The sequence below is a fragment of the Chiloscyllium plagiosum genome, unplaced genomic scaffold (genome assembly GCF_004010195.1).
Source record: "Chiloscyllium plagiosum isolate BGI_BamShark_2017 unplaced genomic scaffold, ASM401019v2 scaf_13056, whole genome shotgun sequence".
Lineage (NCBI taxonomy): Eukaryota > Metazoa > Chordata > Chondrichthyes > Orectolobiformes > Hemiscylliidae > Chiloscyllium > Chiloscyllium plagiosum.
Window position 1 is genome coordinate 51061 of NW_025215150.1, and position 15949 is coordinate 67009.

General features: G+C 39.7%; 1 protein-coding gene across 1 annotated transcript in view; it reads right to left on the minus strand.

The window, feature by feature from the left end:
• LOC122548176 (transmembrane protein 71-like) overlaps positions 1 to 5902 on the minus strand; it is a 51972-nt gene extending 46070 nt beyond the window's left edge. The window contains exons 1-2 of the mRNA XM_043686725.1: positions 5837 to 5902; positions 5157 to 5278 (exon numbers count right to left, since the gene is read on the minus strand). Of these exons, the coding sequence (XP_043542660.1) occupies positions 5157 to 5278; positions 5837 to 5902 (188 nt within the window). The remainder of the gene's footprint in view (positions 1 to 5156; positions 5279 to 5836) is intronic.
• Positions 5903 to 15949: the final 10047 nt, after the last annotated feature.

The following is a 15949-nucleotide window of genomic DNA, read 5'->3' on the forward strand; positions in this document are numbered from 1 at the left end:
GGGGTTTTTTTGGAGGTGGCGGAAATGTCGGCGGATGATTTGGTTTATGCGAAGGTTGGTAGGGTGGAAGGTGAGCACCAGGGGCATTCTGTCCTTGTTACGGTTGGAGGTGTGGGGTCTGAGGGCGGAGGTGCGGGATGTGGTCGAGATGCGTTGGAGGGCATCTTTAACCATGTGGGAAAGGAAATTGCAGTCTCTAAAGAAGGAGGCCATCTAGTGTGTTCTGTGGTGGAACTGATCATCCTGGGAGCAGATACAGCAGAAGCGGGGGAATTGGGAATACAGGATGGCTGTGGTGAGTTCAGAAAAAGAGTTTGTGAGTACTAGTTTCCACAAATGATGAGTTTTTGTTTATCTTAGGAGGATTTATGATTTCTTTAGCAAGGTAAAAACCTCAAGAGTTCTTTTAAAACATCCTATACAGTTTTTTAAGCTGAGAGAAACTACTCATTGCTTGACAAGTCAAACCTTTTCAGGTTTATTTTCATTTTTTGACAATTCAGCAGATGCTTTTCATATTGAAAGTTGCTCATGAGAAATGGAAAAGGTAGTTGTAAACAGTAGGTTACCTTACATTAGAAACTAGTTCTAGATACTTCTAGACCAGAAATGTTTGGATAAAACCTGAAAGGGTTGTTTGAAGCTGAGAACGTTTAAGTTCAGGTGTATGATATCTCCAGGAAGTTGCCATTAGAATTTCTAGATAGGGAGTTGAAATCAAATTAAACCTTTGAGATATTAGACAAAAGAGATTTTCTACGTGTGAGTACTGTAATTTTTTTAATATTATTCATTCATATGACGGAAATGTTGTTAACTGGGCCACTGACTGTCCATTCCTAGTAGCCCTTGAGAAAGTGGTGGTGAGTTGCCTTCTTAAACGACTGCAGTTCATGTCGCGTAGGTCACACACAATGTGTTAGGGAGAAAATTACAAGATGTTGACTCAGCAACACTGAAGGAACAGTGGTATATTCCCAAGCAGATGGTTGGTTCCCATGTATCTGCGACCTTTGCCCTTCTCGATTGTAGTGGTCATTAATTTGGAAAACCACATTGCTGCTACTGAGTATTGGTGGTGGAGGGAGGTGATGTGGATGTAGTGCCAATCAAATAAGTTGCTTTTTCTTGGATTATGTTAAACTTTTTCAGTGATATTAAAGCTGCACACATCCAGGCAAGTGGGGAGTATTCCATCACACCCTTGACTTGTGCCTTGTAAATAGCGTGCAGGCTTTGGGGAATTAGAAAGAGACTTTTGTTGTAGCATATAAGGGTGTTTGGGGATCTAGAAAGGAGAATTTTTTGATTAATACTTTAAACTCTTGTATATGTATAATGTAGTCTATTTATGTATAACACAATTGTTAGACGACATTATTCCTTTTTTATTCCTTCCTTATTCCTTTTTTATCTTTGTTACTTTTGGTTAATAAGGCACTGTTTTATTATTAAAAACAAATCTGCAACACTGTGTGCTTATGTTTCAGTGAAAGACCATGTCATTAAAATGAAAATCAAAACAAATTAAGATCTATTAAGCCAGATTTCAGTCTCAGATCTCACTTGTCCTGTAACAACATCAGCTGGGATCAGAACAACTCCAATGTAGTTCTCATCCAAAGATAACCTTTCAGCATAAGCTCTGAGGGCAACAGGGTCTTAGCAACATGAAGTTATGGAAAACAGTATTCTTACAACGATATTTAGAGGGATGTGTGATTTAGTTATGTCCAGATTTGGGAGCATGGAATTATCCTTCCCACAAGCAATAAGTTAACATTTGTATTCAGTAGCAGTATTTAAAATCATGAGGAGTGTGAATAGGAGGAAGAGGAACTTCATCCAGTGCCAGAAGTCTCAATATGCAAATTACTGAATTAATGTGATTTGGAATGCACTGCCTCAAAGAAAGAAATAAGTGGCCAATGAAGAGCTTCAAAAGGTAATTAGGTAAATACTTGAAATTTGCTATAAACTATATATGACATTCTGAGGTTGTGAAAATTCATATATAAATGCAGATACAGGTACACAATTCTTTATCAAAAATCCCAAAATCCAAAAAGCTCTGAAATCTGAAGTTTTTTAGTTAAGTTATTTTTCTCCATTACAAGGTTGCTTGGCAAGCAAACAGTTAACCCAACTCCACACTCACTCGACCCCAGTCACCCAGATATGACGTGTGGCATGGCCCAGTACTGGCAAGTGTCAATTCTGTTTCAGTGCTCGTAGCACTCACAGGTACCTTTGGTGTTCAGTAAGTTGTTTTTTATTTCACCGTTAAACTGTCACATATTCTGAAATCCGAAAAATTGCAAATTCTGAAAACCAGCTGGCCCCAAGGGTTTTGGATAAAGGATTGTGTACCTGTACTTCATTTTGATTAATAAAAAATTGCTGTGCTATCAAGAAAGAGCAGGAGAGTGTGGTTCATTTGATAGTCCTTTCCTGCAGTCTGAACAGACGCTACTTCATATTATTAGTTAGCCTATGTGTGATGATGCTGCTCCTTTAACAAGGTTATGGTGACCTTGGTTTCTTTAGCAAAGGGCTCCTAAATGAGGGACTCTGGGAGGTCTAAGTTTGAAGGATTTTAGGGCCAGTTTGATTATGGCTAACAGATACTGCCTCAGGCAAAAGGGTTTCAAGTTAAAAAAAACACTTGTGCAATGAAAGGGGAGTATCCAGTTCTTCCAGCTCAGCTCTCCAATGGTTTGATTTGGTTTGGTTTAAGCAGGCAGTCAGTTGTGAAGCTGCTGGACCCAGAGAAGCAGGTCCATGCTGATCCTACCTCTCTCTGACATTTCTCTTGTAAGAACTTGCGTTTGATTTTTCCTTTTTTGCCAAGGGATGTTCATTGGGATTGTTGCAAGTATTTGGAACAGCATCATTAAATTGGATAATCTGTTGGGCTTTCTGTTGGGCTTTCATTTGTAATCTTCCAAATAAATTCCAATTTGTTTAAAACTAAGTGGTTGGGCCAGCTGCATCCCCCCTGCAATATCTGTGTTACACCTGCGTAAAACAACTGGCAAAGTTACAGTCTGGGCTACTTTCTTGAAATGTTTTGATGAAGTCTGACCTGGTTCATAACACATGTAACATATCTCATAGATAGTGGGGGTTCTACTGAGTCAAATATCTTGAAGTTTAATTGCACTAACTACTTAGAAGGGTTACAATATCACACACTTACATACATGGTATAGGTTCAGTGCTTACTGATTTAATTTTGCATAACACATACAACAGATGACTGTCTGCATTACACCAAGTGAGTGACTGAGCTGAAGTGGGTCCCTTTGTAGAGGAATGTCACATGCCATGAGATAATATAAGTGTCTTAAAAGTATAGGCCTGCTTGGTCTGGAATTGATATCATAGTGCATTAAATATGATAGGGTCTCCTTCTGTGCTATATGAGTCTATGATTTTATGTTTTGTTTTAAACATTTATTTCAGAGTTGCCTATTCAGATTATGAGGTTCATGCAGCATGACAGAATTATATAGTACACACTTCTATCCAATAGCCTCTCTAAGATAGGAGAAGCATCTGTTACATAAAATGACTTGAGAAACAGTTGTGTAACAAGACAATGAGAAAGGTATCTACAAGCGGCTTTATTGCATTTGTGCGCAGAAAGTGGTGAAAATATATTATTTGGACACAGTTTTTGGGAGTAGCTAAACCAGCATGTCCTCACAGAGCAGCTAAAAACAATTAATCAGCTACGTTTTGTTCAGTTAAAGTTCCTAAGTTCTATTTTAATATCATTACAATTTTTCCAATGCATTCCTTTTTCTTTGAGTAAATTACAACTTGAGCTCGATTCATTAATAACAATCAGACTTTAGCTATCCACTTGGTGCTGTTCAGGCAGTATCCAAAATTATTGCATTATAGTTTAACACTTTTGCAACAGCAGTTGCTTATTTGCCCTTTGCTGTAGTTAAGATGCAGCTGTACACTTTTACAAGATTGTACTGAATTATTTCCTTACCATCGCCATTAATGATTCTGATCACAAAGTTGATTTAAGTTACTTTTGATTATCCTTACTTAACTTTTTAGGTTAAGATCTGCCCAAGAGCTTTTCTGCCATCACAGCTCTGGAACTGGGGATTAATGCAAGAGAAAGTGAAACACTTAAGAAGGTCCCCTTATACTGCACTGGGGAGCTCATCTGCCCTTTATTTATCAGCAGGCAACCAAAATGTGTCAAGGAAATCACTTCTGCAGATCCAGGAGAGTTCTACATTGCAAAAAAAAAAATGCCTCCAGACTGAAGAATTGCATCATTTTATCCTCAATTTACTACATTGCTGGACGTGGGGTGCCATCTTTTAACTTGCTGTGTAGCAAGCTCACATTGTGAAGTTTGATTGCTTACACTGGCTATCTGTTGAAATCTTGGAGCATGAGAGCCCAATTTCATCATTCATCGATGATCACAATACTGGATTTTCAAGTTGGTGGGTAGTGGGGGACAATAGATATTGGAAAAAATGACAAAGAAGAGCAGAAAATGACAAAGGACAATAAGGAAAGAAATATGTAAAAACAGCAAGATTCATCAAACAGTAAAGGGGAGATCAACTGGCCATTTTTAATAAAATCAAAATATTGTGGATGCTGGAGATTCAAAACAACACAGAGAGTGCTGGAGAAATTCAATAGGTCTGGCAACATCTGTGGAGAGACAGTGTTAACACATCCAGTCCATTACAACCTTTCTTTAGAATTGAAGAGTTCGAATTCAGAATACTTTGATTATCCTTTTTTTAAGTTCTTTTAGTTCAGGAATAAATGTTCGCTAAAGAAGATGACATAAAGTGTTTGTTCAGAGAGTACTAAGGGATCATTACTATTGATCCAAGTAGGCAGCAGGCATCTCTCGCCCAAGATGGATGAAGTTCTGTTCACCTATCATTCCTATGCTCACAACCCTATCCCAGCACCTGGTCTGGTATTATCTCAATTTAAAAATTCTCATCCTTTTTAAAATCCCTTGACAACCAAGATGAAGCTGGTTTCTGCAATCTCCATTAGAAATACATCCCATTGAATCTCTGTGTATCTGTAACATTTTCTTATTCATTCATGGAGTATGGGCATTGCTGGTTGTTTCAGCATTTCTTGCCAGTCCTTACTTGCCTTTAAGGGCATGACGATGAGCCGCTTTCTTGAACTGCTGCAGTCCATTGGGTGGAGGGGCAGTCACAATGATGTTTGAAAGGAGCTGTCCTCTGAAGACGATGATGAACTGCAATTTCTATTATGCAAGGGAAGGCAGTGTGAATTGTTATATTTAGAACACACTCCAAGGCCACTTAGACACAGATCTCATTACAGCCTTAGTTCGAACATGGATAAAAGATTTGAATTACAGAGATGAAGTGAGAGTGACTATACTTGAAATCAAGGCCATACTTGGTATCAAGGAGCCTTAGCAAAAGTAAAGTAACTCAAAATTAGGTGCAAAACTCTCCAATGTTTGGAGTCATACCCAGCACATAAGAAGATGATTGCTGTGGTTGGAGTTCAATGATTTCAGTTCCAGGACATCTCTACTGCAGTTCCTCAGGGTAGAGTCTTATTTCTATCCATCTTCAGCTGCTTCATCAATGATCCTCCCTCCATCATAAGGTCATACGTGGGGATATTCACTGATGATTGAACAATGTTCACTAGTCCTCAGATACTGAAGCAGTCCATGTTCAAATGCAGCAAGACTTGACAATCCTTGTTGGCTTGGGCCAATAAGTGTCAAGTAACATTCACACTACACAAATACCAGACAATGACCATTTCCAATGAGAGAGAATCTAACCATTTCCTCTTGAGATTCAGTGGTGTTACAATCATTGAAGTCTCCATTATCAACAGGAGCTACCATTGGCCATGAACTGAACTAGACTAGCCTAATAAATACTGGCTGTCAGAGCAGGTTTGGAATCTTGCAGCAAGTAACTCACTACTTTATTCCCCAAAGCCTGTCCACCACCTACAACGCTCAAGTCAGGAATGTAACGAAATACTCCCGCTTGTGTGGATGAGACTGGCCCCAACAACATTTAATACGTTTGAAACCGTCAAGGACAAAGCAGCCTACACCAAAACCATAAACATTCACCTCCACCACCAATCGCAGCAGTGTGTATTATCTACAAGATGCAGAAATTCACCAAGGCACCTTCTAAGTTCATAACCACTCCCATTTAGAAGGACAAAGGCAGCAGTGACAAAGGAACACCATCATCTGCAAGTTCCTTCCCAAGCCACTCACCATCCTGATTTGCAAATTACTGGGTCAAAATTTTAGAATTCCCACACTAAGGGCATTATGGTTCTACAAGTACTAAATGAACTGCAGCAGTTCAAGATGGCAGCTCATCACTACTACCTCAAGGCCCTGTGCTGATAGGTAGTAAATTCTGGCACAGCCATCAACCCCCACATCCCAGTTCAAGAATTGCTGGGTGGCACCATTCAATTTTTCTCTGTGATAGCTGAGAGGCTTATTGCAAAGTTTCAAATGTCACTCAAGACCTTTCTGAGGTCATTGAGAACAATAGAAAAGATTGCAGTAACAGTGAACTAAATCCCAAGACTATATGAACAAAGAGCAGGAGCAGATCATTTAGCTGCTCAAGCCTTCTCCAACATTCAATACAACTATGGCCAACCTAATTGTAACCTCAAATCCACATTTCCATTTACCCCTGAGAACTTTTCAAGAATCTATCTGCCTTGGCCTTAAAAATATTCAAAGACTCTGCTTGGCCACAATGACATGGTCAACTTCAACAACATCAGACAGTGGTGTCAGAGGCCCTTCAGAGAGCGGAGTAGAAGATGGAGGAATGTATCCAACATCTGCCCACTGTCATGGATCCAGCATATGAGAGCGTGGCTGTCTTCATGGACAAGATGTAAACTCAGGTCCAGCAGAGTGCTCAGTGGCTATATGCTTGGGCCTGCATTCAATCACACTAGTCTTGAGTATTCAACATCAATGGAAAGGTGAGAGAGATACAAGGCATCCTAAAATTACTCTAGGTTCTTCTTCTCTCAAGGAGATGGGGTGCCAGTAGGCATTCATAGAGAGAAGATGTGACAACCATGCATCTGGAGTTTCACCACAGACTATTCCAAAGGTGACAAGCCCCTCCATCTCTGTTCTGCCAGTGTATCCACTTCCTGAAACAGCTCAGAGCAAGGGGGAATGCTCCTCCATGTGTGTGAGAGATTCTCAGGATCCCTCTGAGCAGCCAAAGGATACCCACCAAAGTCTTCACAACCACCAGGATGCACTAGTCAGCAGCATCTCTCCAACCAGCTGCAAATATTTGGCCTTCATATGGACAAACCAGGAGGCAAAAGGAAAAATAGGACACATGCAGATCTAGGAGATTTACTACGGAAATTAAATCAAAAGATTCCAATGTTTTGAAGAAAGAACAATAAATACTATTGTACAACAATAAATACTATTGTACAACATTGAAATACTATTGTAATTCAATCGACAAAAAAATATCGATTCCAACATCCACAATTAACTAGGATTACTAGGATCCACAATTAACTACATTTGCTCTGGGGTGTTTGATCACAGTCTCTTCCCCATATTTATCCTAGTTAAATATGGGGAAGAGACTGTGATCAAACGCCCCAGAGCAAATGTAAAATATTGTCAAGGCAAACCCTATGGATTTCTCAGCAACTGCCCCCTTAATCTCATTAAATCTCACAAGAGATTACAATTCTCTACTTTTGCAGATCCAGCCTTGAAATTCCCTCTCAAGAAACATTCCATCATGGACAGCGTCAATGACTTCCCTCTTTTTCTCTAAGCTTCTATCTTGCTCAGCTGTGACAAGCAGGTTTTGCTTGTAACTTTTTAACTCCCACTCGCTAATTTGCATTGACCAATTAGTGGAACCTTGCTTCTCCACAGCACCCAGCTCTTTTCCTAAACCCTGACTGAATTAGATGAAGGAACTGAAGATAGGGTTGTCAAACTTCCTGAAAACACAATTGCAAATAGCTGTAGAGGCTGGGTTGTTAAGTACATTCAAAGTTGAGAAGACACTTTTGATCAATAAAGAAATCAAGGGTTAAGGGGAAAAGGCAGGAAAGTACAGTTTTGGATTATCAGGTCATCCAAAATCTTATTGAACAGTGAAGCTTCGGGTATAATGATCATCTTATGGTCTTATGGTTTCAGGTAAAAATGCCCTGCTGAAGTGGTGAGCCCTGACGTGGGAAATACAGCATTCATGAACTGAGAGCATTAGATGACTGTGAGCCTTTCAAGGCACAAAAATGGTGTTGAAACATGCAGGCCTCTGCATCATGCCTATGCAGTAGCAGAGTTAAACTGAGTGATGACCCTACGAGTTTCTGTTTGAACTGAGAAGATAGGACCACCTACTTTTGTAGAGGACAGGAAATTGTTCATCCTTTTCCTGCATTTCTTCCTTCTTCTTTGATAAGGCTCACTGGTGCTGACCTGTTTGGCGACCTCCATCTAGGCCAGCTGAGTCGGAGTGAAGACCTGTGAGTGGTGTCACTGGGGAATACAGCTCTCTGCTTTACAGGGTGACCCTGAGCGGAATTTCTAGTGAGGATTCACTGAACCTTGGGGCCCCATCTATTCCTGGTATGTGACACCTGCACAGGATGGGGGTGACCGATATGGATAGTTAAATACTCTTAGGGTACAGCAAGTATAGAGTATCTTTATGGCCTTTAAATATGATGCCTGAACCTTTTACCACAGAAGATTCTGAAAAGGGTGAAACCTGCCGCCCCCACCCCCAACGCAGACACATATGATTTGCTGTTTAACCCGTGCTCCAATTAGCTGACATGTAAAATAAACAGCAAAGCACAGAGTCATGTCAGAAAACTCACCATGGGTCATGGTGGCAGTAGCACACTCTCAGACACCTAACACTTTAACTTGAATATGAACAATCCTAGCTATGGTTACACGTTAACAATGTAGGGAAATAAATATTCCAGGCATATAAAGAATTTGAAAAGATGGATGGAGTTGCAAGGGAGGAGGAGCAGCCCTGATAATAAAGGATGAAATTGGACCTAGCTGAGAAAAGATCTTGTCCCAGAAAATCAGGAAGATTAATCCATGTGGGTGAAGATTAGGAATCACAAGGGTCAGAAAACATTGACAGGAACCAGACAATAATTATACCACTGATAAGAGTATTAAGCAAGAAATTATTGAATCCTGTAACAAAGGCAATGCAATAATTGGGGTGGCACGGTGGTTAAGTGGTTAGCACTGCTGCCTCACAGCGCCAGGGACTGGGGACCGATTCCAGCCTTGAGTGACTGTCTGTGTGGTGTTTGCATATTCTACCTGTGTCTGTGTGGGTTTCCTCTGGGTTCCTGCCACAGCACAAGGATGTGCAGGTTAGGTGGATTGGCTATGATAAATTGCCCATAGTGTTCAGGGATGTATAGGTTAGGTGCATTAGTCAGGGGAAATGTAAAGTAATAGGGTAGGGGTCTGGGTGGCATATTTTTTGGAGGATTTGTGTGGACTTGTTGGGCCAAATGGCCTGTACAGATTCTATGAATTATAGTGGGTTAAATCTTCATACTTTTGTTTTCTGTTCTTTGCCTGAAGACATGTCTGACCAAATAGTGGTCACCAAGGCAGCGCAAGGAGACAGGTCCAAAAGGCATCCCAGCCAAAATGAGAATCAAACTAGGTACATATTTGGTACTAGTGTAATCTGCACTGGTTGTCCAGCCAACTGAGACAGGTGGCTACCCAAGGACAATGAATTATTGAAGTAACATGCACTTTCCCGTCTATGTTGCAGTCCAGAGCCATGAGTAGTAATGTTAAAGATGCAATTTATATGGCTGAACAGGAATCTCTCTCACTCTTATGGCCTGCCCCCATTATGTATGAGAAGGATTTACAAAATGATACACAATCTGTTTCACAATGCTATGAGCAACTTCCTTGACCATCAAGTCGTGGAGTGAACCTCTGGTTTAGAGGCAAGCAGATTACCCATTGCACCACAAGACCTCCTAACTTCATAAATCAAAATAGCAGAGAGGCATGGAAGATCAGTTTGCAGAATGGTTGTGACAGATTTCTAGAATAATATATTAAGGAAATAACTTGAGATAAAACGATTTTCAAATGTGTATTGAGCAATGATGCAGGATTAATTAGTAATCTCATAGTAAAATGTCCTCTGGGAAATAGTAATCATAATACAATTGAATTTCATATTAACTTTGAAACTGATGTATGCCAGTATGAAGTATGATTATTAGTTTTAACAAATCATGTTTCATTTACATAAGAGGAAGTGCTGGCTAAGGTTGCTTGAGAAAATATTTGAAGAAATATAGTGGTAAATAAATAGTCTAAAATATTTAAAGAAACAATTCACAATGTGCAGCAAAGACATGTTCCATTAGAAATCAAAGCTCAATGAGAAAGATCTGTCTGTGACTTATGAGTTTAAAGATAATATTAAATTAAAAGAGGCTTAAAATGTTGCAAAAATAGTAGTAAGTCTAAGGCTGGGTCAATTGTTGAAACCAACAAGGATGTTCAAAAGGTTGATAAAAAGAAAGCAATAGAATATGATAATTAACTTGACAGATAGTAAGATTTTTTTATATGTACATTACAAGAAAAGGATGGGGGTTGTAGTGCAATGGTCTGGATCTGGGACCACCACCAGCCTGGTGATGTGTCTTGTTAGATCTGAACAGGTTGATTTAATAGTATTTTAAGCTGTGATGGCTGAGTAGTTAAAGCATTGGACTTGAAGTCCAATGAGGTTTTCCCATGAATCCTGCTCACAGCATAGCCCTGGCTGTAATATCTGAAAAGGTGACACTAATGAAGGCCTTGTAGCAGTGTTACTTCTTCTGCATGTGGGTCATAAGTACAGGTTTAAGTTCCACCTGACCTGAAGGTGTATCATAGGATGTTTGAATAGATTGATATAGGAGAAATTATGGAAACTAAAGATATAGCAGAGACATTGAAGGAATATTTTAGGTCATATTTCTGCATCCAAACTCACAACCACTTACATCTAAAGAACAAGGCCAGTAGATACATGGGAACATCTTCACCTGCAAGTTACCTTCCAAGCCACTCACCATCCTGACTTGGAAATACATCGCTATTCCTTTACTGTCACTGGGTCGAAATCGTGAATTCTCTCTCTCAAAACACTGTGCGGACCCTAAGACCAAATGGACTGCAGTAGTTCAAGAAGTGACTCACCACCTCTTCTCAAAGGCTCAGTTCCCAAGATGGTACATGTGAATACAATAAAACAGATTAAAAGATGTTTTTTTAAAAAAAAATCACTGAAGAATTCATACAATTCCTACAATATAGAAGAAGACCATTCAGCCCATTGAGTCCACACCATCACCCCAAACAGCATCCCATCCAAACCTACCCCCCCAACCCTAACCCCATAACCCCACATTTCCTGTGGACACTATGGGCAATTTAGCATAGTCAATCCACCTAACCTGCACATCTTTGGACTGTGGGAGGAAACCAGAGGATCATTTGGAAACACAGTCAGACATGGGGAGAATGTGTAAACTCCACAACAGCCAGTTGCCTGAGAATAGAATCAAACCGAGATCCCTGATGCTGTGAGGCAGCAGTGCTAACCATTGAGTCACCATGTTGCCTATGATCAATTGATCAATGAATACAATATCTTCTCCCTTGTAAATTGAAAGGTCTTATTTTAAATTAAACTAACCAAACAACATCCACTCATTTATTGAATTTCAGCTTAATTGTTTTCACTATGTAGAGAAACAGAATTTGGTTAATAGATACCATAATCAGTCATGCTGCAAGTTACACTTGCTGGAGGTGATGTGCATACATATGCAAGGACCCATTTTATCTAAACACATAGAATATGTTCAGACTGCACATTTTCGGAAATGCTTCGGAGCATGGGCAGCTTACTGCACCTTGTTGCTTCCTCTATGGCAACACTCTTTACTTCTCGAGTATAAATTATTGCGATCATTTGAAATTTTGCATTCTTGCATTTGTCCTGATATGTGCCTGTTTCTTTTTAGCAAGAATCAAGTTCAGGTCAGTATTTCTGATGAAGTCATGACTGGGAGAGCAAGAGACAAGCTGTGTGTAGTCCCAGGTTTATTCTGAAGTATGAAACTTCGGTTTACCACTTCACAATCAGCTCATGGTTCATCTGCACAACAAACTCTTAATATTGTCCAAAGTTCCACATTGTGATTTATTATAAGCCAAAGGCACTCTTTGAAAGACAACAGTACTCTGTTGAATTTCAATGATTCAGGAAACATAATTTCTTCAGGAAACAGTCTGTTTCTTACAAACTTGTCAATATGTGGTGAGTATATGATACCCTTTACCTTTCCTTGTTGCCTATCAATAAATAAAAAGGGTAAAAACAAAAAAGACATAAAAGCACTTGATATTGAAATTTCAACTGCAGAAAGTAAGAGAAGATTTGGAAATCTTATATCCCAGAATTGAACGTTAGCAGCTTTAAAATATTTTAGTAGTGAAAGCATGAGTTAAATCAGTCAGACTGAATGTTTCAAAGCATGACAGAAGCAAATATCCTTGGTGATTAGTGCGAGAACTGCAACAATGGAGCCATGTTGCTCTTTGCACAATGCACAATAAAAAAAACTCTCTCCCTGGACTACCTCAACCTGCAACAACTAGCCACTTCCTTCCACTCTGGTGTGTCAAGGATGGCTACAGATGGGCCTAGCTGTCTGGCACATTTTTCTGCCTAGCTTCCTGGGACAGCAGTCTGAATTTAGGGGTTTATCCATGGAAGTAGCGACAGAATCCTGCTCTTCCCAGTGCAAAGTGAGTCTTCTTTATTGTTTTATTTTGCCTCCAACAGTCTCAAGATCCTCCTACATAGTCATAGCCATCAGTGGGAGCTTTCTTTATGGCGGCACGGTGACTCAGTAGTTAGCACTGCTCAGGTGACTGTCTGTGTGGTGTTTGCACATTCTCTCCGTGTCCGCGTGGGTTTCTTCCGGGTGCTCCGGTTTTCTCCCGCAATCCAAAGATGTGCAGGCAGGTGAATTGGCCATGCTAAATTGCCCATAGTATTAGGTGCATCAGTAAATTTAAGGTAGGGGAATGGGTCTGGGTGGGTTGATCTTCAGAGGGTCAGTGTGGCCTTATTGGGCCAAAGGACCTGTTTCAATACTGTAGGGAATCTAATTTAATCTGCAGGGACTCCTGGCCTTCAACATTTCTTCCTTTCCTCCCATTGCAATAATCCTGGGGTTTCTTTGGTCACGCTGAACAAGAATCCCTTTGACCAACACTGTATAGACAATGACCCTAAATCCAGGAAAATGGGTCCTAAATTCAGAGTCAAGTGGATGTCCTGCCTGGCTGAGAACAATCTTTGTGTCTTGTATTCAATCTATAACATTGCACTAAAACATGAGCCACCAAGCTTTGTTCATTGACTGGCATTAACACCACAGCTTTGTATATAATTAATTGTTTCACATTTCAAGACAAAAAGTTCAAGAAACATCTAGAACTGTTGTTCTCAAATTTTGTTGGAAAACCTGGATTGAGAAACATCCACCCAGTTCATCAATCTCATTCCATACTGTATTCTGAGGTTGAAGCTTCCTTTTCTTTAGATTACATAAATAAACTGGATTGATTAATTATTAAACATTAGTTGTTGGAGTCCTGAAATGTGACACATTTTTATCAAAACCTTTCATCTTGCAAACATCAGGACAATTTGCAAGAATATCAATTCAAGGGGAAAATGTGTACAATATGAGAGGAGACTGTTGTCTGGTTGGCAAGTGGATATTGATTGATAGAGGCATTGTCACAGAAAATTGCTAAGTTTTACTTAAAATTTAGGCCAGCTCAGTTGCCTCTGAATAGTCAATGGGTTGAACAAGAAACAAACAAACTATAATCTATTGAGTTCTGAGAAGGGTAACTGGACACAAAATTTAAACGCTGCTTTCTCTCCATTGATGCTGTTGAGTTTTCCCAGTAATCTCTATTTTGCTGGCAGGTATTTTGTAGATTAAAACAAGTATGGTACACATTTTTTTTCAACCTGCAAAGAACAGGGTCATATGTGTTAATACATGCAGCTTCTAGTCCACACAAGTGCACCACACTGTGAGCCTGGTTGACCACCATAAGTTGGCTGTTGATGTAATTCTTTGTACAGTCCAGTTTATCTATCAAGTGTTGTCTAATTGCAGAATCACATCTAATGTTGGACGAGAATTTAGCAATTCTAGCCTGAATGCATATGGTCATTAGCGTACTTGTTATAACAGCTGAAGGGATATGCTGTTTGATAAGATCTTTCGTCTTTGGAAAGCACTTTGGATTCTACATAACCAGTATCATACCAGCATTGAAATTCATCTACCATGTTGCTCAATGGTGTGACAGGCAGAATGTATTGTTGGATTGAAAGTGGCATCCTGATAGTGGTGAACACCACTCATGTTGCTGCTGAATGCAGTAAGGTGAAATGGATAGCCTCACTTACTGCTCAGCTGTTTGAGATAGTATACCCTTTCAGGGTACTATGAGGACCATGATTGATGATGTAGGATGGTTCATTAAATTACACAAAATACTGTGAGACATAATCAAATGAGGGTAGCCATTATTCCTGAAGATGACTTTAATCTGCCCTATTTTAGCATTACATTTGCAGGTGAACAAATGGCCCAAGTCCTATTTACAATGTTGCCAATAAGCCCAATCTTACAATGGAAGAAACTATAAGAATGCCAACATGTGAACTGACAACTGAGGGTAGGTTTGGAGTAGACAGTATTAGAGATCACCTCACCCCTCACCCAGCCAATATCTCAGCTAGAACACTGAGGTTGGAGCTTCATTTTAAATTTTAAATGTTAAATGTGAATTTCAATTTCAATGCAGAATGGATCACAATTAAGGAAATTCTTACATTCAGTTGTAGGTTCAAATGTAGCAAACATATCAATTACAGATTGGAAATACGCAAAGGAAAGGAAATTCTATCTCATTCCATCTCAGACATTTATCTCATGGAATTCAATAACAATGTTTGTGAGACCCAGACGTGATGGGGATCTGTGGCAACTGTAGCTAGCTGAACATACATGGTGTTGTTCAAACTGAAATCAACCATACAAGTTACTGAGTCCATAAGTTCAATAAATACTGCCTCACACAATGGTGGCACATCCGGATCACTCTATTTCTCTCTCCACAGATGCTGCCAGACCAGCTGAGTTTCTCCGACATTTTCTGTTTTTATTCCACTGCTGACTGAGCCAGCTGAGTTTTCACTAAACTGGATCTGCAACAGGTGAAAGAACCAACGATAGGGAAAGACTTAATTGGCCTTGTCCTCATCAAACTAGCAATTTGAGATGCATCTATCCATGACCACTGCATTGTCCTTGTGAGACAATGAGAATATTTTACATTGTGCTATGTGGCATTATCACCACGCTAAATGCACAGAATACAAATAAATCTAACCACTCAAAACTGGGCATCCAGGAGGCATTGTGAGAACCAATTGCACCAGAATCAGACTCCATCAATTTGTGGTCTGGATCATGGCTTTGCATTTTCTCACTCTAGGTTTCTGTTTAAAAGAATCAGGTATTCAGTTCTGAAGGGAAAACAATGTCTCCAAACAGAAGATTCAAACTTTTAGTTCAGAAGAAGCAGTCAGCCGAGCTGAAGGGTTGTGGTTTGTGGAGTTTCCAAACTAGGACAATTTAATAGAAATCATCAAGTTGTTAGAACTGAAAACATTTAGGCCATCAGATTTATGGAACATAAATGCAGACAGACTTGAAAAGGAACCATAGAGCTGTCTGTACA